This window comes from Salmo salar, unplaced genomic scaffold (assembly GCF_965601325.2).
Source record: "Salmo salar unplaced genomic scaffold, fSalSal1 ptg000332l, whole genome shotgun sequence".
Classification (NCBI taxonomy): domain Eukaryota; kingdom Metazoa; phylum Chordata; class Actinopteri; order Salmoniformes; family Salmonidae; genus Salmo; species Salmo salar.
In genome coordinates, this window is record NW_027675351.1 from 638045 (window position 1) to 661322 (window position 23278).

The 23278-nt window shown below is 41.2% G+C and overlaps 2 protein-coding genes across 2 annotated transcripts; both read left to right on the forward strand.

Annotated features, from left to right (window-relative positions):
* The first annotated feature begins 1794 nt into the window (after nucleotides 1–1794).
* On the forward strand, nucleotides 1795–8824 carry LOC145875745 (NLR family CARD domain-containing protein 3-like). The gene is made up of 2 exons (XM_082971568.1): nucleotides 1795–4515; nucleotides 6337–8824. The coding sequence occupies exon 1, from the start codon at nucleotides 2678–2680 to the stop codon at nucleotides 4061–4063; it is 1386 nt and encodes a 461-aa protein (XP_082827694.1). The 5' UTR covers nucleotides 1795–2677; the 3' UTR covers nucleotides 4064–4515; nucleotides 6337–8824.
* A 335-nt stretch (nucleotides 8825–9159) lies between these two features.
* On the forward strand, nucleotides 9160–16203 carry LOC145875746 (stonustoxin subunit beta-like). Its single transcript, XM_082971569.1, has 4 exons — nucleotides 9160–9335; nucleotides 13542–13715; nucleotides 13907–13953; nucleotides 14315–16203. The coding sequence occupies exons 3-4, from the start codon at nucleotides 13932–13934 to the stop codon at nucleotides 14836–14838; spliced, it is 546 nt and encodes a 181-aa protein (XP_082827695.1). The 5' UTR covers nucleotides 9160–9335; nucleotides 13542–13715; nucleotides 13907–13931; the 3' UTR covers nucleotides 14839–16203.
* The last annotated feature ends 7075 nt before the right edge of the window (nucleotides 16204–23278 follow it).

Here is a 23278-nt window from a genome sequence, read left to right on the forward strand (position 1 = left end):
ATTAATATCAAAGACTTGTTATTATTCTGTCGGTCTCGATAGTCTAAAAGTTTAACCACGTGGTATAGTTAACTTTCAGTAGAGGAATTGGATGGTCAAACCTTCGCTCTCTCTTCTGAGGTAAGCTGGTCTCATGAAAGAAAATCAGGGTGGGGGTTTTATACGTGAACATAGAACAGGCTTGTCACATGACGCCTGGTCCTGTCTGTGTCCCTGGGAGGCATGCCGATGACTGATTTAAGCTTTGAACAGAAATACATTCTATCACATTAACATCAGTACATAGCATCTCAACGTATTCCAAATAGCTTTATCCTTATTAATACATTTTATACAACCATTTAGATGCAAGTCCCATAGCTGAGGCTATTATATAAACAGTTTTATGGTAATATGGCTATATTGTCTCTTCTGAGTATCACACAATTGTACCAAGCGGACCAGTTCGTAGCTGGATTCTTCACCGATCTTTTATACCTTCTCCAGAACATGAATGTCGTTTGGTTCCCCAATTCTGTGAGTTGGAAGAATTTCCTTGTCTCTCTATGAAACCCCTCTCAGTCTCAACTGGGCCTGTTAGGCAGGACATTTCCTTTGGGATTTACGACCGCCTTGACAGGGCCTGGGTAGGGAGAGGTAGGTAGGGGGATGGTGCAAGGGGGAGGGGGTCAACTGTGCACCCTGTTCCCAGAGTGAGGGCAACGTCATGACAATACATTCAGTTAACCTGTTGGGTCTAGGGGGCAGCATTTGCACGTCTGGATAAAAAAAATGTACCCGATTTAATCTGGTTACTAATCCTACCCAGTAACTAGAATATGCATATACTTATTATATATGGATAGAAAACACTCTAAAGTTTCCAAAACTGTTTGAATGGTGTCTGTGAGTATAACAGAACTCATTTGGCAGGCAAAACCCTGAGACATTTTCTGACAGGAAGTGGATACCTGATGTGTTGTATTGACTTTAAACCTATCCCATTGAAAAACACAGGGGTTTAGGAATATTTTGGCACTTCCTATTGCTTCCACTAGATGTCACCAGCCTTTACAAAGTGTTTTGAGTCTTCTGGAGGGAGATCTGACCGAACAAGAGCCATGGAACGGTGATGTCCCATTAGACACCTGGCGCGCTACTTCATGTTGGGTACCACCGTTCCAATACCTTATAAAAGAGTATGCATTCGTCCACCTTGAATATTATTCATGTTCTGGTTAAAAAAGGCCCTAATGATTTATGCTATACAACGTTTGACATGTTTGAACGAACGGAAATATATTTTTTCCCCTCGTTCATGACGAGAAGTCCGGCTGGCTTACATCATGTGCTAACGAGACGGAGATTTTTGGACATAAATGATGAGCTTTTTTGAACAAAACTACATTCGTTATGGACCTGTGATACCTGGAAGTGACATCTGATGAAGAGAATCAAAGGTAATGGATTATTTACATAGTATTTTCGATTTTAGATCTCCCCAACATGACGTCTAGTCTGTATCGCAACGCGTATTTTTCTGGGCACAGTGCTCAGATTATTGCAAAGTGTGATTTCCCAGTAAGGTTATTTTTAAATCTGGCAAGTTGATTGCGTTCAAAAGATGTAAATCTATAATTCTTTAAATGACAATATAATATTTTACCAATGTTTTCTAATTTTAATTATTTAATTTGTGACGCTGACTTGACTGCCGGTTATTGGAGGGAAACGATTTCCTCAACATCAATGCCATAGTAAAACGCTGTTTTTGGATATAAATATCAACTTGATAGAACTAAAAATGCATGCATTGTCTAACATAATGTCCTAGGAGTGTCATCTGATGGAGATTGTAAAAGGTTAGTGTATCATTTTAGCTGGTTTTATGGTTTTGGTGACCCTGTCTTTGACTTGACAAAACATTACACACAACTCTTGTAAATGTACTGTCCTAACATACTCTAAATTTATGCTTTCGCCGTAAAATCTTTTTGAAATCGTAAAACGTGGTTAGATTAAGGAGATGTTTATCTTTCAAATGGTGTAACATAGTTGTATTTTTGAAAAATTTGAATTTTGACATTTATTTGGATTCAAATTTGCCGCTCTTGAAATGCACCTGCTGTTGATGGAGTGCACCACGGGTGGCACGCTAGCGTCCAACCTAGCCCCAAGAGGTTAAGAGAATAAATGATTATAATTTAAAATGTTATAACAGTCCTACAATACTGTAGGCATTAAAACAGACGTAATATTAATATCCTCTGTGCTATTTCTTCATTCAGATGAGCTTGCTGTGATTTGCCAACGTGAACTCAAATCAAATCTAAAGAAGAAGTTTCAATGTGTATTTGAGGGGATCGCTAAACAAGGAAACCCAACACTTCTCAATAAGATCTACACAGAGCTCTACATCACAGAGGGTGGAACAGGACAGGTCAATAATGAACATGAGCTGAGACAGATTGAGACAACAACCAGGAAACAAGCAAGACCAGACACTGCAATCAAATGTAACGACATCTTCAAACCCTTAACTGGACAAGACAAACGTATCAGAACTGTGCTGACAAAGGGAGTCGCTGGCATTGGAAAAACAGTCTCTGTGCAGAAGTTCATTCTGGACTGGGCTGAAGGAAAAGCAAATCAGGATGTTCAATTTGTATTTTCATTCCCTTTTCGGGAGCTGAATTTGATGAAAGGGGACAAACACACTTTGATTGAACTTCTTAATCACTTCTCAATGGAAACCAAACAATCAGGAATCTCCAACTACGACAAGTACAAAGTTCTGTTCATCTTTGATGGTCTGGATGAGTGCCGACTGCCCCTAGACTTCCAGAAGAACAAGATCTGTTGGGACGTCACAAAGTCAACCTCAGTGGATGTTCTGCTGACAAATCTCATCAAGGGAAATCTGCTTCCCTCTGCTCTCCTCTGGATAACTACCCGACCTGCAGCAGCCAATAAGATCCCTTCAGGGTGTGTTGACCAGGTGACAGAGGTACGAGGGTTCAATGACCCACAGAAGGAGGAGTACTTCAGGAAGAGATTCAGTGATGAGGACCTGGCCAGCAGAATCATCTCACACATAAAGACATCAAGGAGCCTCCACATCATGTGCCACATTCCAGTCTTCTGTTGGATTTCTGCAACAGTCCTCGAACACATGCTGAAACATAAGAGAGAAGAGATGCCCAAGACTCTGACTGAGATGTACACACACCTTGTGGTGTTTCATACCAAACAGAAGGATGAAAAGTATCTTGGGAAAGAAGAGACAGGTCCACACTGGAATAAAGAGAGCATTCTGTCACTGGGAAAACTGGCTTTTCAACAGCTTGTGAATGGCAATCTGATTTTCTATGAAGAAGACCTGAAAGAGGCTGGCATTGATGTCAATGAAGCCTCGGTGTACTCAGGATTGTGCACACAGCTCTTTAAAGAGGAATGTGTTCTGTACCAAGACAAGGTGTACTGCTTTGTTCATCTGAGCATTCAGGAGTTTCTGGCTGCTGTATATGTGTTCCTCTCATTCATCAACAACAATGAGAATCTAATGGCCGAACCGCAATCAACGTCCAGGAACCTTTCTGTGCTGTTCAGAGACAAGTCTGAAGTTTCTTTCTACAAGAGTGCTGTGGATAAAGCCTTACACAGTGAGATGGGAAACCTGGACCTTTTCCTCCGCTTCCTTCTGGGACTCTCACTGGAGTCCAATCAGAAGCACTTACGAGATCTACTGACAAAGACAAGAAGCAGCTCAAAGACCCATGAAAAAACAGTCAAGTACATCAAGGAGAAGATCAGGGAGAATCCCTCTCCAGAGAGGTGCATCAATCTGTTCCACTGTCTGAATGAACTGAATGACCATTCTCTAGTGGAGGAGATCCAAAGCTACCTGAGCTCAGGAAGTGTCTCAAAACCCAACCTGTCACCTGCACAGTGGTCAGCTCTGGTCTTTGTGTTGCTGACTTCAGAAAAGGAGCTGGATGTGTTTGACCTGAAGAAATACTCCAGATCAGAGGAAGGTCTTCTGAGGCTGCTGCCAGTGTTCAAAGCCTCCAGTGCATTTCTGTGAGTACATAAAATGACATATAAAATCTAATCATCAGGAAGAAATATTCAGGTTAAAGAAAAATATGCATTATAATATGTGTATAATATTACATTGAAAACATTGAATAAATGCATTGATTTTCACATTAGTATAACAATATGACCATACAATTGTAGCTGACGGAAGATGAATCTATATGTTGTTTGAGAGAATAAACCAAATGCATCTTCCATTGTCCTTCAACACTACTGGTGTTAACTAAACAGTGTGTTTGTGAAGTCATGATGATCTCGTTGCAGGCTGTCAGGCTGTGGAGTCACAGAGGAAGGCTGTGCTTCTCTGGTCTCAGCTCTGAGGTCAAACCCCTCACACCTGAGAGAGCTGGACCTGAGCTACAATCACCCAGGAGACTCAGGAGTCAGACTGCTCTCTGCTGGACTGGAGGATCCACACTGCAGTCTGGAGAAACTCAAGTATGTAGTTATATGCTGACTGTGTGTCCAGTGTGTGTGTGTCGTGTGTGTGTGTGTGTGTGTGTGTGTGTGTGTGTGTGTGTGTGTGTGTGTGTGTGTGTGTGTGTGTGTGTGTGTGTGTGTGTGTGTGTGTGTGTGTGTGTGTGTGTGTGTGTGTGTGTGTGTGTGTGTGTGTGTGTGTGTGTGTGTGTGAATAAATGCATTGATTTTCACATTAGTATAACAATATGACCATACAATTCTAGGACACAGAAGAAGAATATATATGTTGTTTGGGAGAATTAACCAAATGCATCTGCCATTGTCCTTCTACACTAAATTAACCTCTATGGGCTAGGTGGGACGCTTGCGTCCCACCTACGTAACAGCCACTGCCAGCCTGTGGCGCGATTTTCAAAACCTTAAAAATCCTATTACTTCAATTTCTCAAACATATGACTATTTTACAGCCATTTAAAGACAAGACTCTCGTTAATCTAACCACACTGTCCGATTTCAAAAAGGCTTTACAACGAAAGCAAAACATTAGATTATGTCAGCAGAGTACCAAGCCAGAAATAATCAGACACCCATTTTTCAAGCCAGCATATAATGTCACCAAAACCCAGAAGACAGCTAAATGCAGCACTCACCTTTGATGATCTTCATCAGATGACAACCCTAGGACATTATGTTATACAATACATGCATGTTTTGTTCAATCAAGTTCATATTTATATCAAAAACCAGCTTTTTACATTAGCATGTGACGTTCAGAACTAGCATACCCCCCGCAAACTTCCGGGGAATTCGCTAACATTTTACTAAATTACTCACGATAAACGTTCACAAAAAGCATAACAATTATTTTAAGAATTATAGATACAGACCTCCTCTATGCACTCGATATGTCCGATTTTAAAATAGCTTTTTGGTGAAAGCACATTTTGCAATATTCTAAGTACATAGCCCAGGCATCACGGGCTCGCTATTTAGACACCCGGCAAGTTTAGCACTCACCATAATCATATTTACTATTATAAAAGTTTGATTAACTTTTGTTGTCTTCGTCAGAATGCACACCCAGGACTGCTACTTCAATAACAAATGTTGGTTTGGTCCAAAATAATCCATCGTTATATCCGAATAGCGGCGTTTTGTTCGTGCGTTCCAGACACTATCCGAAATGGTAAAGAAGTGTCGCGCGCATGGCGCAATTCGTGACAATAAAATTCTAAATATTCCATTACCGTACTTCGAAGCATGTCAACCGCTGTTTAAAATCAATTTTTACGACATTTTTCTCGTAGAAAAGCGATAATATTCCGACAGGGAATCTCCTTTTCGGCAAACAGAGGAAAAAATCCCAAAGGCGGGGGCGGTCGGGGTCACGCGCATAAGCCCAGTGTCCCTTGATCGGCCACTTGAGAAAGGCGATAATGTGTTTCAGCCTGGGGCTGGAATGACGACATTCTGTTTTTTCCCGGGCTCTGAGCGCCTATGGACGACGTGGGAAGTGTCACGTTAGAGCAGAGATCCTTAGTAAATGATAGAGATGGAAAAGAAGTTCAAGAAATGGTCAGACAGGCCACTTCCTGTAAAGGAATCTCTCAGGTTTTGACCTGCCATTTGAGTTCTGTTATACTCACAGACACCATTCAAACAGTTTTAGAAAATGTAGGGTGTTTTCTATCCATATGTAATAAGTATATGCATATTCTAGTTACTGGGTAGGAGTGGTAACCAGATTAAATCGGGTATGTTTTTTATCCAGCCGTGTCAATACTGCCCCCTAGCCCTAACAGGTTAACAATGTGTTTGAAGTCATGATCTCTTTGTCAGGCTGTCATGCTGTGGAGTCACAGAGGAAGGCTGTGCTTCTCTGGTCTCAGCTCTGGAGTCAAACCCCTCACACCTGAGAGAGCTGGATCTGAGTAACAATGACCTGAAGCATTCAGGAGTGAAGCTGCTCTCTGCTGGACTAGGGAATCCCCACTGTAAACTGGAGACTCTGAGGTCAGTATTATCAGATATGAAAGTACTTTATGCATGTAGTTCTCCCATTTGAAAAAGTCGTAATTATTCGGACATATTACTTATAGTGTATTAAAGTAGTCATAAGTTTAGCATGTTGTCCCATATTCCATGCCTGCTGTCACGTTTCTCTAAGACAGAACCCAGAAGCAGACCAGGACAAGGTGAGTAAAATGAAGGTGAGTATTTATTGGTAGTCTTGATGTGTAATTTGAGTGATCCAGGAGACGGAGCAGCAGCAGAGGTGAGTTGATGAGAGTAGATGGGTGGATTCAATGACGTCACTGTATCCACCGACGGCCAGGCAAGGGAGTTGAATGTTCCGGGAGGATGACTGTAGACAGAGTAAACGGGGGGTGAGTAACCAGTAACAAGAACAAAACAACAAGACTAGCTCAGGAAACATGAGGCTGTTCGTTGCTAACGATCCAGCAGGGAATGGATGTCAGCTCAGGGCTTATGAAGAGGTGATGATCAGGACCAGGTGTGCAGAAGGTTGATGAGATGCAGGTGTATGGTAATCACTAGATCTCCCGCCTAACTTCGTTGCCTAGCAACCAGATAGGTTTCTGAACGCACCCTTAGACTCCAAACAGAAAACGGTCAGCTCAGGCAGAAACAGACTCAGGAAGCGGGATTCCTGACACCTGCAGTGATGCTTGTGATTTTACTAACAAAGATCAAACCCCCTCTGTTATTGGTAATGGTGAGAGGTTAGCATGTTTTGTTGTAGCCTCTGTTATTGGTAATGGTGAGAGGTTAGCTGTTTTGTTGTAGCCTCTGTTATTGGTAATGGTGAGAGGTTAGCATGTTCTGTTGTGGCCTCTGTAACTTTCTCACTCATTCTGATTCATGATTTATTCATGATTTTTCTTAATCATGGCATCATCAGAATTTATTTTTTAATCGTCAATCACATACAGTTGAAGTCGGAAGTGTACATACACTTAGGTTGGAGTCATTAAAACGTGTTTTTGAACCTCTCCACAAATTTCTTGTTAACAAACTATATAGTTTTGGCAAGTCGGTTAGGACATCTACTTTGTGCATGACACAAGTAATTTTTGAAACAATTGTTTACAGTCAGATTATTTCACTTATAATTCACTGTATCACAATTCCAGTGGGTCAGAAGTTTACATACACTAAGTTGACTGTGCCTTTAAACAGCATGGAAAATTCCAGAAAATCATGTTATGGCTTTAGAAGCATCTGGTAGGCTAATTGACATCATTTGGATGTATTTCAAGGCCTACCTTCAAACTCAGTGCCTCTTTGCTTGACATCATGGGAAAATGAAAAGAAATCAGCCAAGATCTCAGAAAAAAAATTGTAGACCTCCACAAGTATGGTTCATCCTTGGGAACAATTTCCAAACGCCTGAAGGTAACACGTTCATCTGTTCAAACAATAGTACGCAAGTCTAAACACCATGGGACCACACAGCAGCCATTCCGCTCAGGAAGAAGACGCGTTCTGTCTCCTAGAGATTAACTTACTTTGGTGCAAATCAATCCCAGAACAACAGCAAAGGACCTTGTGAAGATGTTGGAGGAAACAGGTACAAAAGTATCTATATCCACAGTAAAACGAGTCCTATATCGACATAATCTGAAAGGTTGCTCAGCAAGGAAGAAGCAACTGCTCCAAAACCACCATAAAAAAAGCCAGACTACGGTTTGCAACTGCACATGGGGACAAAGATCGTACTTTTTGGAGAAATGTCCTCTGGTCAGATGAAACAATACAAGAACTGTTTGGCCATAATGACCATCGTTATGTTTGGAGGAAAAAGGGGGAGGCTTGCAAGCCAAAGAATGTGCGAGCAAGAGGCCTACAAACCTGACTCAGTTACACCAGCTCTGTCAGGAGGATTGGGACAAAATTCACCCAACTTATTGTGGGAAGCTTGTGGAAGGCTACCCGAAACGTTTAACCCAAGTTAAACCATTTAAAGGCAATGCTACCAAATACTAATTGAGTGTATGTAAACTTCTGACCCACTGGGAATGTGATGAAAGAAAGAAAAGCTGAAATTAAACATTTTCTCTACTATTATTCTGACATTTCACATTCTTAAAATAAAGTGGTGATCCTAACTGACTTAAGACAGGGGACTTTTACTAGGATTAAATGTCAGGAATTGTAAAAATGGAGTTTAAATGTATTTGGCTAAGGTGTATGTAAACTTCTGACTTCAACTGTATGTATTAAAATACCCTCAAATAAAAGGTGACATTATATACTGTTACCTCATATGAAACATTTGATCTGAAATCCAAAATGTTGGAGTACAGAGCCACATTTAAAATGTTTGCTTCACTGTCAAAATAGATATGGTGTGGACTGTATACTCAATACAATCTAAATCTGATACCTCACTGTCTGTCTTTTGACTGATACTGCTTTTAAACTGGTCTGGTCAGTCTACTCAAATATTTGTACTATACATGTTTCTATCTGCAGGCAATACTTTGATCATTTGTCATTTTTAATGATGATACATTAATTTACGAATAGATATGGCAGGTTTCAGGACACTGATATCTGAAAAATGTTGAAAAATTATACTGCCACTATTTTCACCACCAAAGCATAGCAGTGTGATTTTAATATGATTTGACTCGTTGCAGGCTGTCAGGTTGTCTAGTCACAGAGGAAGGCTGTGCTTCTCTGGTCTCAGCTCTGAGGTCAAACCCCTCACACCTGAGAGAGCTGGACCTGAGTAACAATGAACTGAAGGATTCAGGAGTGAAGCTGCTCTCTGCTGGACTGGAGGATCCCCACTGTAAACTGGAGACTCTGAGGTCAGTATTCCTGTAGTTGGTCAACAAGTGATAACTGTTCACCAGATCCACATGTGTTTACCAGACACACATAGTCCACACCATATGTGTTTGGACAGTGAAGCTTACAGTTTTAAATGTGGTGCTGTGCTCCAGCATTTTGGATTTGAAATGTTTCATATTAGGTGACCTTACAGGATGTCACCTTTTTAGTTGAGGGTATTTTCATACATATCTGTTTTACCATTTACAAATTAAAGCACTTTCTGTACGTAGTTCTCCCATTTGAAGAAGTCTTAATTATTTGGACAAATTCACTTATATTGTATTAAAGTAGTCATGAGTTTAGTATTTAGTCCCATGTTCCATGCCTGCAGTGATTACATCAAGCTTGTGATTCTACAAACTTGTTGAATGCATTTACAGTTTGTTTTGGTTGTGTTTTGGATGATGTTTTTCCTAATAGAAACTGAATGGTGAATAATGTCCTGTCATTTTGGAGTCACTTCACTTGTATTGTCAGTAAGAATAGAAGATGTTTCTGAACACTTCTACATTCATGTGGATGCTACCATGATTATGAATAATCATGAATGAATCGTGAATAATGATAAATGAGAAATTTACAGAGGCACAAAGATCAGACCCCCTCTGTTATTGGTATTATTCTGTATACTTCTGGCACTTCTTTGGACACTGTGTTAACTAACTAACCAGACGAGCTTCAATGCCATACAACTCTCCTTCCGTGGCCTCCAACTGCTCTTAAATACAAGTAAAACTAAATGCATGCTCTTCAACCGATCGCTGCCTGCACCTGCCCGCCTGTCCAGCATCACTACTCTGGACGGTTCTGACTTAGAATATGTGGACAACTACAAATACCTAGGTGTCTGGTTAGACTGTAAAGTCTCCTTCCAGACTCACTATAAGCATCTCCAATCCAAAGTTAAATCTAGAATTGGCTTCCTATTTCGCAACATAGCATCCTTCACTCATGCTGCCAAACATACCCTTATAAAACTGACTATCCTACTGATCCTTGACTTCGGCGATGTCATTTACAAAATAGCTTCCAATACCCTACTCAATACATTGGATGCAGTCTATCACAGTGCCATCCGTTTTGTCACGAAAGCCCCATATACTACCCACCACTGCGACCTGTACGCTCTCGTTGGTTGGCCCTCGCTTCATATTCGTCGCCAAACCCACTGGCTCCAGGTCATCTTCAAGACCCTGCTAGGTAAAGTCCCCCCTTAACTCCGCTCACTGGTTACCATAGCAGCACCCACCTGTAGCACGCGCTCCAGCAGGTATATCTCTCTGGTCACCCCCAAAGCCAATTCCTCCTTCGGCCGCCTCTTCTTCCAGTTCTCTGCTGCCAATGACTGGAACGAACTACAAAAATCTCTAAAACTGGAAACACTTATCTCCCTCACTAGCTTTAAGCACCAGCTGTCAGAGCAGCTCACAGATTACTGCCCCTGTACATAGCCCATCTATAATTTAGCCCAACTACCTCTTCCCCTACTGTAATTATTTATTTAGCTCCTTTGCACCCCATTATTTCTACTTTGCACTTTTTTCCAATGCATATCTACCATTCCAGTGTTTTACTTGCTATATTGTATTTACTTTGCCACCATGGCCTTTTTTTGCCTTTACCTCCCTTATTTCACTTAATTTGCTCACATTGTATATAGACTTATTTTTCTACTGTATTATTGACTGTATGTTTGTGTAATACCCTTGTTTGAACCAAGTATTGAGTTTATTTGTTATAATTAATTGGTATTATATTTAAAAGATGATTGAATTGCTCCTAAACTGTAATGTTGTTAATGCATTATGCTTTTTGAAGAAATATTTATTTAATGTATAAGTGAATAGTTTGTTTTACTTTGAAGTTTACGTTTTGACCAATAAGGTCGCTTGTTAAGTTGTGGCCAATGGGAGTTGACCTGGTTAACGGGAGGGAAAAAGACGTTGATGAAAGGATGGACGTTTTACCTCAGGACGGTTGGTGAAGAAAAATTATAAAAGAAGACGACAGAACTACAACAAAACCCATAGCTACTAAGACATGAAGGGAAATACATGTTTTATTTAATAAAAGAGTTGTTATAATTTAGTTAAAACTTAGTAAAGACTGAAGCTACCGTCTCGTCGTGGAGGTATTAGCCAGCTAGAGGTTAGCCTAGCATCGTGTGACACCGGGAGATAATTGCTTGGGAAGCTAAACGAGTTCGTGTTGCCATGGGGATATCGGTTACGGCTAAGGAGTACTGTCTGCATGGGTAGCTGTGCTGCCTTGGACTTGGTGAGGAAACCTGCATGGAACTGCCATACTTCGCTGAGGGAATATCTACCAAGTAGTGAGTAACCACAATGTGAGGTGCTTATAAATAAATACATTGGTAATGGTGAGAGGTTAGCATGTTTTGTTGTAGCCTCTGTTATTGGTAATGGTGAGAGGTTAGCATGTTTTGTTGTAGCATCTGTTATTGGTAATGGTGAGAGGTTAGCATGTTTTGTTGTAGCCTCTGTTATTGGTAATGGTGAGAGGTTAGCATGTTTTGTTATAGCCTCTGTTATTGGTAATGGTGAGAGGTTAGCATGTTTTGTTGTAGCCTCTGTTATTGGTAATGGTGTGAGGTTAGCATGTTTTGTTGTAGCCTCTGTTATTGGTAATGGTGAGAGGTTAGCATGTTTTGTTGTAGCCTCTGTTATTGGTAATGGTGAGAGGTTAGCATGTTTTGTTGTAGCCTCTGTTATTGGTAATGGTGAGAGGTTAGCATGTTTTGTTGTAGCCTCTGTTATTGGTAATGGTGAGAGGTTAGCATGTTTTGTTGTATCCACTGTTATTGGTAATGGTGAGAGGTTAACATGTTTTGTTGTAGCCTCTGTTATTGGTAATGGTGAGAGGTTAGCATGTTTTGTTGTAGCCTCTGTTATTGGTAATGGTGAGAGGTTAGCATGTTTTGTTGTAGCCTCTGTTATTGGTAATGGTGAGAAGTTAGCATGTTTTGTTGTAGCCTCTGTTATTGGTAATGGTGAGAGGTTAGCATGTTTTGTTGTAGCCTCTGTTATTGGTAATGGTGAGAGGTTAGCATGTTTTGTTGTAGCCTCTGTTATTGGTAATGGTGAGGTTAGCATGTTTTGTTGTAGCCTCTGTTATTGGTAATGGTGAGAGGTTAGCATGTTTCGTTGTATCCTCTGTTATTGGTAATGGTGAGAGGTTAGCATGTTTTGTTGTAGTCTCTGTTATTGGTAATGGTGAGAGGTTAGCATGTTTTGTTGTATCCTCTGTTGTTGGTAATGGTGAGAGGTTAGCATGTTTTGTTGTAGCCTCTGTTATTGGTAATGGTGAGAGGTTAGCATGTTTTGTTGTAGCCTCTGTTATTGGTAATGGTGAGAGGTTAGCATGTTTTGTTGTAGCCTCTGTTATTGGTAATGGTGAGAGGTTAGCATGTTTTGTTGTAGCTTCTGTAACTTTCTCACTATTATTCATGATTCATTCATGATTTTTCTTAATCATGGCATCATCAGGATGCTTTTAGTAGTGTTTAGAAACATGTTATCTACTCACTTGTAAATAAAATGACTCGTGTCACCATCTGTAATGAACACGATGGGAGACAGAGAGCTGGTTTCAAGCGCAGGGCTCAGCAGGTGTTTATTATAAAGGACCACAGGAGGAGGCAGGTAGCTGGGTCCAGGGGCAGGCAGAAGGTCATACACAGGGGGTCCAAAAAGGCAACAGTACAGGCAGGGAAACGGCAAAAGGCATCATTAGTGAGGCAGGCAAAAACTATCATTCACAGGAGGATTATATACTGTCACCTCATATGAAACATTTGATCTGAAATCCAAAATGTTGGAGTTTAGAGCCACATTTAAAATGTTATCTTCACTCTCAAAATAGATATGATGTGGACTGTATACTCAATACAATCTAAATCTGATACCTCACTGTCTGTCTTCTGACTGATACTGCTTTTAAACTGGTCTGGTCAGTCTACTCAAATATTTGTACTATATATGTTTCTATCTGCAGGCAAAACTTTGATAATCTGTAATTTATATTGTGATACATTAATTTATGAATAGATATGGAAGGTTTCATGACACTGATATATCTGAATATGTTGAAGAAATATACTGCCACTATTTTCACCACCAAAGAATATCAGTGTGGTTTTAATATGATTTGACTCTTTGCAGGCTGTCAGGCTGTCTAGTCACAGAGGAAGGCTGTGCTTCTCTGGTCTCAGCTCTGAGGTCAAACCCCTCACACCTGAGAGAGCTGGACCTGAGCTACAATCACCAGGGAGACTCAGGAGTCAGACTGCTCTCTGCTGGACTGGAGGATCCACACTGCAGACTGGAGAAACTCAAGTATGTGGAGGGTTTATGTCAATGTTCATATCAGACATGTTTGACTTTTCAGGCTAGTTAAGACAAACATTCTGAACTCCACTTGGACAAAGTTATATGCTGTGTGTGTGTGTGTGTGTGTGTGTGTGTGTGTGTGTGTGAGTTCAGGTGTATCCCTCAATGACTGTCTGTTTTTCTACTTACCGCTACAGTGTGGAACATGGTGGAGAGAACAGAATGAAACCTGGACTTAGAAAATGTGAGTGTTGACTGCTGAAGAATATGACTAAGAATAAGTCTTAATTCAAGTTAAGTCAAAGACCACCATCATTACTGACTTGGTCATATTAAATATCATCTGTAGTTCTACAGAAGCACAAATCAGGGACACCAACGTTTACAAAGAGTTGATGTGTGTGTGTGTGTGTAATTAATGTGAATAAGTGTGTTTTATATTACCATACAGTATAACATATGATCATTCAACAAGTCTCAAGTTACCTTAACTTCTCCTTTTGATACCTAGAAACATCTACATTAAATGAATTAGTGAAAAGTGAGTTAACATTCTAATGTGAATGATGATGATTTCTAATAATGTGTCTGGTTTCATCAATCAGATGTCTGTGATCTCACACTGGACCCAAACACAGTAAACAGACTCCTCTCTCTGTCTGCGGAGAACAGAAAGGTGACATGTAGGAGAGAGGAGCAGCCGTATCCTGATCACCCAGAGAGATTTAAGGACATTAAACAGGTGCTGTGTAGAGAGGGTCTGACTGGGCGCTGTTACTGGGAGGTAGAGAGGAGTGGGGGGGCTGATATAGGAGTGGCATATAAAGGAATCAGCAGGAGAGGAAGGGGTTATGACTGTTATCTTGGATGTAATGACAAGTCCTGGAGTCTGTTCTGCTATGACAACAGTTACATTGCCTGTCATAATAATAACTCCACTACCATAGCCGTCCCCTCCTCCAGCTCCCACAGAGTAGGAGTGTATCTGGACTGGTCAGCCGGCACTCTGTCCTTCTATAGAGCCTCCTCTGACACACTGACCCACCTGATCACATTCACCTCCACATTCACTGAGCCCCTCTATCCAGGGTTTGGGGTTGATTATGAATCCTCAGTGTCCCTGAAATAATAACTGGACACACACACACACACACACTGGACACACACACACTGAACATACACTGAACACATACACACACACACACACGCACTGAAACACACACACACACGCACTGAAACACACACACACACACACTGAAACACATGCACACTCACTGGACACACACACACACACTCACTGGACACACACACACACACTCTGGACATACAAACACACACTGAACACACACACACACACACTGGACACACACACACTCGACACAGACACACACATGCTGGCCACCCACTCAAACTGGACAAACACACTGGACACACACACACACACACTGGACACACACACACTCACTGGACACACACACACTCACTGGACACACACACACACTGGACACACAGACTGGACACACATACACTCTCACTGGACACACATACACACTCACTGGACACACACACACGCTTGACACACACACGCTTGACACACACATGCTTGACAAACACACTGGATACACACACACACACACACACACAAACACTCTGGACACACACACACACATACTGACACACATAAACACTGACACACACACACTGAACACACACACACACTGAACACACACACACACACACACACACTGACACACAATGGACAAACACACACTGGACACACACATGACAGGCTTGTAATATTTTCTGATCTTTTACCACTTTGCATTTTTTATGATATATTTTACTGTTTGTGTTTGTACCACAGGAGGTTGGTGGGACCTTATTTAGGGAGAACAGGCTTGTAATGGCTGGAGTGGAATAAGTGGAATGGTATCAAACACGTGGTTTCCATGTGTTCCATTTCATTCACTCTGTTCCAGACATTATTATGAGCCGTCCTCCCCTCAGCAGCCTCCTCTGGTATGTACTGTCCTGTATGTGACAGAGCTCCAACAAGGAATTACAATGTATGTATTACTTTTAATACCTGCAAATGGCAAATAAACTACTGGAACTCCTTATGAATGTCTGCAGCCGACAAGAGGTGAAAATATTACCGGAATATTCTGCAAAATGTTGATGAAGACGTCACTCAATCCACCCAAAACAACATGCAGTCTTTCCACAAGACTCCCATGAAGTTATAGTGTGACGTTATGAGTCGACGTTAAAGTAACATTCTCACAACATACTGCACTTGTTTTATCCTGTTTTAGATGTATCCTCTGTTTAAACATTTAACACTGTTAAAATACCAATGTGATCATTTCTTGTCTTTTATGTTGGAAAAACAAATTGTACAATTATATGTGGACATACGCTCCATAGTTGTACAAGTATACATGGTTATATTGTACTTTTCATAATAAATCATTCTTGAAACAAGAAAAAGCATGTTAATTGTGAAAACAATTTCGTTATTGATTTTTACATTGCTTCTCCCTGTCTCATGTTGACGTTTGTCATGAATCTTGACCTGGAGGCAGAACTGTGCGATTTCCTCTAGATATGTCAGCTGCAAAGTCAGAATTGGCTGTGGAAAATGTTGTTTTATGGTCTTAATTTAAGGGAAGGATTAGCAGTGTGGTTAGGGTTGAGGTTAGGATTAAAATCTGATTGTATTACTTTGTGCCTGTGCCAGCTAGTGAATACTTTGCTTAACTGCCTCCAGGGCAATATTCATGACAATAAATGCCAACCTGCCTCCAGGGCAAGATTCATGACAATAAATGCCAACCTTCCTCCGAGGCAAGAATCATGACAATAATTGCCAACCTGCCTCCAGGGCAAGATTCATGACAATAAATGCCAAACCTGCCTCCAGAACAAGATTCATGACAATAAATGCCAACCTGCCTCCAGAACAAGAATCATGACAATAAATGCCAACCTGCCTCCAGGGCAAGATTCATGACAATAAATGCCAATCCTGCCTCCAGAACAAGATTCATGACAATAAATGCCAACCTGCCTCCCAGTCGTCCCCTCATCTTTACAAGGCTGCAGAACATGCAAGCTAGTGATGTGGGGGTTCTCTCATAACCCTCAGTCCCCAGGTTGGTAGATGGCAGGTTGAATAAAGAGAAGCTAGTGATGTGGGGGTTCTCTCATAACCCTCAGTCCCCAGGTGGGTAGATGGTAGGTTGAATAAAGAGAAGCTAGTGATGTGGGGGTTCTCTCATAACCCTCAATCATAAATGTATAATTATTATGTAATTAACACAAAACATTAAGGACACATTTAATTCCATGACAAACTGACCAGGCGTAACTCAATATTAGGAAGGTATCCTTAATATTTTGTCCAATCAGTGGCTCTGACCCTTTACGTAACAGTCAATCCTCTTTACCAGGAAACCTTCTTTAAATTTCCCCAAATGCTTCAACACTGATGCTCTCTCACAGCTGCTCCAGGGCCTCTTGGGTTGAGGAGTCATTCTCTTCTAACCTGATCACAGCTGCTCCAGGGCCTCTTCGGTTGAGGAGTCATTCTCTTCTAACCTGATCACAGCTGCTCCAGGGCCTCTTCGGTTGAGGAGTCATTCTCTTCTAACCTGATCACAGCTGCTCCAGGGCATCTTGGGTTGAGGAGTCATTCTCTTCTAACCAGATCACAAACAAAGACAAGATTCAAACAAATAAACATCATGGTCCAACATAATAGGGGGGGGGGGGTATAGGGAAGGTAGGGGAGAGGAGGGGGGTATAGGGAAGGTAGGGGAGAGGAGGGGGTATAGGGAAGGTAGGGGAGAGGAGGGGGGTATAGGGAAGGTAGGGGAGAGGAGGGGGGTATAGGGAAGGTAGAGGAGAGGAGGGGGTATAGGGAAGGTAGGCGAGATGAGGGGGTATAGGGAAGGTAGGGGAGAGGAGGGGGGTATAGGGAAGGTAGGGGAGAGGAGGAATGGTATAGGGAAGGTGGGGTAGAGGAGGGGATATAGGGAAGGTAGGGGAATGGAGGGGGTATGGGAAGGTAGGGGATAGGACATGAAAAATAAAGACTTCATGTCAGGTAAGCAGCCTCCAAGTCTACCCTCACCAACTGATCATTAATTATGATCTAGGATCAGGTCCCCCCTCTCCATGTAATCTGATTCATTATTATCTAGGATCAGGTCCCCCCCTCTCCATGTAATCTGATTCATTATGATCTAGGATCAGGTCCCCCCCTCTCCATGTAATCTGATTCATTATGATATAGGATCAGGTCCCCCATCTCCATGTAATCTGATTCATTATGATATAGGATCAGGTCCCCCCTCTCCATGTAATCTGATTCATTATGATATAGGATCAGGTCCCCTCTCTCCATGTAATCTGATTCATTATGATCTAGGATCAGGTCCCTCCTCTCCATGTAATCTGATTCATTCTGATCTAGGATCAGGTCCCCCCTCTCCATGTAATCTGATTCATTATGATATAGCATCTTTTTATTTTTATTATTTCACCTTTATTTAACCAGGTAGGCCAGTTGAGAACAAGTTCTCATTTACAACTGCGACCTGGCCAAGATAAAGCAAAGCAGTGCGACAGAAACAACAACACAGAATTACATGTAATAAACAAGCGTACAGTCAACACAATAGAAAAAAGAAAGTCTATATACAGTGTGTGCAAATGGCGTGAGGAGGTATGGCAATAAATATGCCGTAGTAGCAAAGTAATCACAATTTAGCAGATTAACACTGGAGTGAGAGATGAGCAGATGATGATGTGCAAGTAGAAATAATGGTGTCCAAAAGAGCAGCAAAGTAAATAAAAACAATATGGGGATGAGGTAGGTAGATTTGGTGGGCTATTTACAGATGGCCTATGTACAGCTGCAGAAATCGGTTAGCTGCTCAGATAGCTGATGTTTAAAGTTAGTGAGGGAAATATAAGTCTCCAGCTTCAGCGATTTTTGCACTTAGTTCCAGTCATTGGCTGCAGAGAACTGGAAGGAAAGGCAGCCAAAGGAGGTGTAGGCTTTGGGGGTGACCAGTGAGATGTACCTGCTGGAGCGCGTGCTACGGGTGGGTGTTGTTATCGTGACCAGTGAGCTGAGCTAAGGCGGAGCTTTACCTAGCATAGACTTATAAATGACCTGGAGCCAGTGGGTCTGACGACGAATATGTAGCGAGGGCCAGCCGACTAAAATGACCTGAGTTGCAATCGTGAAAAAAAACTACCCGGCCTTCATGGTTTGACATTGAGAACATTGGGAGAGATGAGAGCTGACGTTTTAGTAAATGTGCAGATTACGTATCTCAGTCACAGACAAGAAGCTCAATTAACCTCTTGGGGCTAGGTGGGACGCTAGCGTGCCACCTGTGGTGCACTCCATCAACAGCAGGTGCATTTCAAGAGCGGCAAATTTGAATCCAAATAAATGTCAAAATTCAAATTTTTCAAAAATACAACTATGTTACACCATTTGAAAGATAAACATCTCCTTAATCTAACCACGTTTTACGATTTCAAAAAGGTTTTACGGCGAAAGCATAACTTTAGAGTATGTTAGGACAGTACATTTACAAGAGTTGTGTGTAATGTTTTGTCAAGTCAAAGACAGGGTCACCAAAACCATAAAACCAGCTAAAATGATACACTAACCTTTTACAATCTCCATCAGATGACACTCCTAGGACATTATGTTAGACAATGCATGCATTTTTAGTTCTATCAAGTTCATATTTATATACAAAAACAGCGTTTTACTATGGCATTGATGTTGAGGAAATCGTTTCCCTCCAATAACCGGCAGTCAAGTCAGCGTCACAAATTAAATAATTAAAATTAGAAAACATTGGTAAAATATTATATTGTCATTTAAAGAATTATAGATTTACATCTTTTGAACGCAATCAACTTGCCAGATTTAAAAATAACCTTACTGGGAAATCACACTTTGCAATAATCTGAGCACTGTGCCCAGAAAAATACGCGTTGCGATACAGACTAGACGTCATGTTGGGGAGATCTAAAATCGAAAATACTATGTAAATAATCCATTACCTTTGATTCTCTTCATCAGATGTCACTTCCAGGTATCACAGGTCCATAACGAATGTAGTTTTGTTCAAAAAAGCTCATCATTTATGTCCAAAAATCTCCGTCTCGTTAGCACATGATGTAAGCCAGCCGGACTTCTCGTCATGAACGAGGGGAAAAAATATATTTCCGTTCGTTCAAACATGTCAAACGTTGTATAGCATAAATCATTAGGGCCTTTTTTAACCAGAACATGAATAATATTCAAGGTGGACGAATGCATAGCCTTTTATAACGTATTGGAACGAGGGTACCCAACATGAAGTAGCGCGCCAGGTGTCTAATGGGACATCACCGTTCCATGGCTCTTGTTCGGTCAGATCTCCCTCCAGAAGACTCAAAACACTTTGTAAAGGCTGGTGACATCTAGTGGAAGCAATAGGAAGTGCCAAAATATTCCTAAACCCCTGTGTTTTTCAATGGGATAGGTTTAAAGTCAATACAACACATCAGGTATCCACTTCCTGTCAGAAAATGTCTCAGGGTTTTGCCTGCCAAATGAGTTCTGTTATACTCACAGACACCATTCAAACAGTTTTGGAAACTTTAGAGTGTTTTCTATCCATATATAATAAGTATATGCATATTCTAGTTACTGGGTAGGATTAGTAACCAGATTAAATCGGGTACATTTTTTTTATCCAGACGTGCAAATGCTGCCCCCTAGACCCAACAGGTTAAGACATTATCTTCACCACTGGGACTGGGGACAACAGGACCACAGGCCAAATAATACAGCTCAACACCTCCACACTACCACAGTGAGTAGAATCAAGATTCTGAACACAGAAAACTTGCAGAATTATTAATGATGAATTGTAGACGTTATTAGACATTTCTGTTGTTGAGGAGGATGGGAGACCCACAGAGACGTCAAAATGTGTTTCTAAAATCGTCAAAGAGTAATTATTTTAACCTAAAGCATTTAATGAAGACACTTATAGTACAATATTATGGGGAATAGGAATGAGAGGGCTACTTACACCATTTTGGGAAGGGATCACAGCAGTGATTGAATGAGGGTATGAGGCATGAGTTGAGGTGTTCAGAGGCTTGACCAGTGCAGGACAGGATTGGGAAGACAATAACACAAAAACACTACACAGTGAGACAAAAGAGCTAAGAATGAGTTAGTCCAAGCAAGGAGTAAAATCATAGACGTGTAATAATGTGATTGTGTTTGTGATTGACTCTACATAAAGTAATGAGAGAAAATTGACAGGGGTTCCCTCACAGTGCATGGAGAGGAAACATTCAATGTGCCAGTGGATGAGTGGGCCACATGAGACGTGGCTTCCAGTTCATGTGAGGAGGTAGTTGACAATGGTAGTGGAGTGGTCATCGCTTGTTAAATCATGGAACAGGAGAGGACTCAGCTGGAAATACAAACAGCAGATACGTTCCCTTGAAGCTGAGCCATCGTAGGTTAGAACAACAAGTTTGTCCATGAAGATAAACACGGAATTCACATCTCGCCCACATGGCAAATCAAGGTAGCCCAAGAAACTTTTTCTGAATAAAGCCCTGATCATCCACATACAGTACCTGACGATAACTGAGAATGGCAAGCAGACTGGTGGCAACCATAGGTCCCAGAGTGTGGGGGGGGGGCAATAATTTTGCCCTGGGGCCCAGAGCCCAGGTGCCGTGACTTCAGAAATCCACTCCTTCAACATGCAGACAAAGAAGTTCTAAAAGCTACCAGTAAATTTCGTCCAAACAAGTCAAATAACGTGTCTATATCATCCTCAGGTTGTCTAAAATGTAAATAAACTATAATATTTCATACGGAAAGTACTGTGTTCAATAGGAATGACAAATACGCAAGTGTGCACCCTCTCCATCGCGCACAAAAACACTGATGTGACCCAAGCAGTCAGCTCACTGAAAGTGTAAATATTTATTTATTTTTAAAAATAGAAGCCTCAAAACCATGAATAAATACTGTTGACATCTAGTGGAAGCTATTATGAATTGCAATCTGGGTGACGGACATAGGAGTTTTCAATAGCTTTACAAACTATGAGCCTGTGATTTTATTTATTTATTTTTGGCAGGTTTTCGCCTGCCATATCTGTTCTGTTATACTCACAGACATTATTTGAACAATTTTGGAAACGTCAGAGTGTTTTCTTTCCAAATATACCAATTATATGCATAGCTTCTGGGCCTGAGTAACAGGCATTTTACTTTGGGCTCGCCAGACTCTCCGAACTTCCGAAAACTGCCCCCTAGCCCTAAGACGTTTTAACGGTCCTCACACTGTTCATGCTCTCATTTCATAGACGCGTACTGCTCACCTGTTCATCTCGTAATGAATAATGTGGAAATTGAGCAAGTTGAGGTGACTAAACTGCTTGGACTAACCCTGGATTGTAAACTGCCATGGTCAAAACATATTGATACGACAGTAGCTAAGATGGGGAGAAGTCTGTCCATAATAAAGCCCTGCTCTACCTTCTTAACCTGTTATGGCTAGGGGGCAGTATTTTCACGGCTGGATAAAAAACGTACCTGATTTAATCTGGTTACTACTCCTGCCCATTAACTAGAAAATGCATATAATTATTGTCTTTGGATAGAAAACACTCCAAAGTTTCTAAAACTGTTTGAATGGTGTCTGTGAGTATAACAGAACTCAAATGGCAGGTCAAAACCTAAGAGATTCCTTTACAGGAAGTGGCCTGTCTGACCATTTCTTGAACTTCTTTGCCATCTCTATCTTTTACAAAGGATCTCTGCTCTAACATCACACTTCCTACGTCTTCCATGGGCGCTCAGAGCCCGGGAAAAAACAGAATGTCGTCATCCCAGCCCCAGGCTGAAACACATTATCGCCTTTCTCAAGTGGCCGATCAAGGGACTGTGGGCTTAGGCGCGTGACCTGGCCGCCCCCGTCTTTGTGATTTTTCCTCTGTTTGCCGAAAAGGAGATTCCCGGTCGGAATATTATCGCTTTTTTACGAGATAAATTGCATAAAAATTGATTTTAAACAGCGGTTGACATGCTTCGAAGTACGGTAATGGAATATTTAGACATTTTTTGTCACGAATTGCGCCATGCGCACAAACCTGATTTACCATTTCGGATAGTGTCTGGGACGCACGAACAAAACGCCGCTATTCGGATATAACGATGGATTATTTTGGACCAAACCAACATTTGTTATTGAAGTAGCAGTCCTGGGAGTGCATTCTGACGAAGACAACAAAAGGTAATCAAACTTTTATGATAGTAAATCTGATTTTGGTGAAGGCTAAACTTGCCGGGTGTCTAAATAGCTAGCCCGTGATGGCTGGGCTATGTACTTAGAATATTGCAAAATGTGCTTTCACCAAAAAGCTATTTTAAAATCGGACATATCGAGTGCATAGAGGAGTTCTGTATCTATAATTCTCAAAATAATTGTTATGCTTTTTGTGAACGTTTATCGTGGGTAA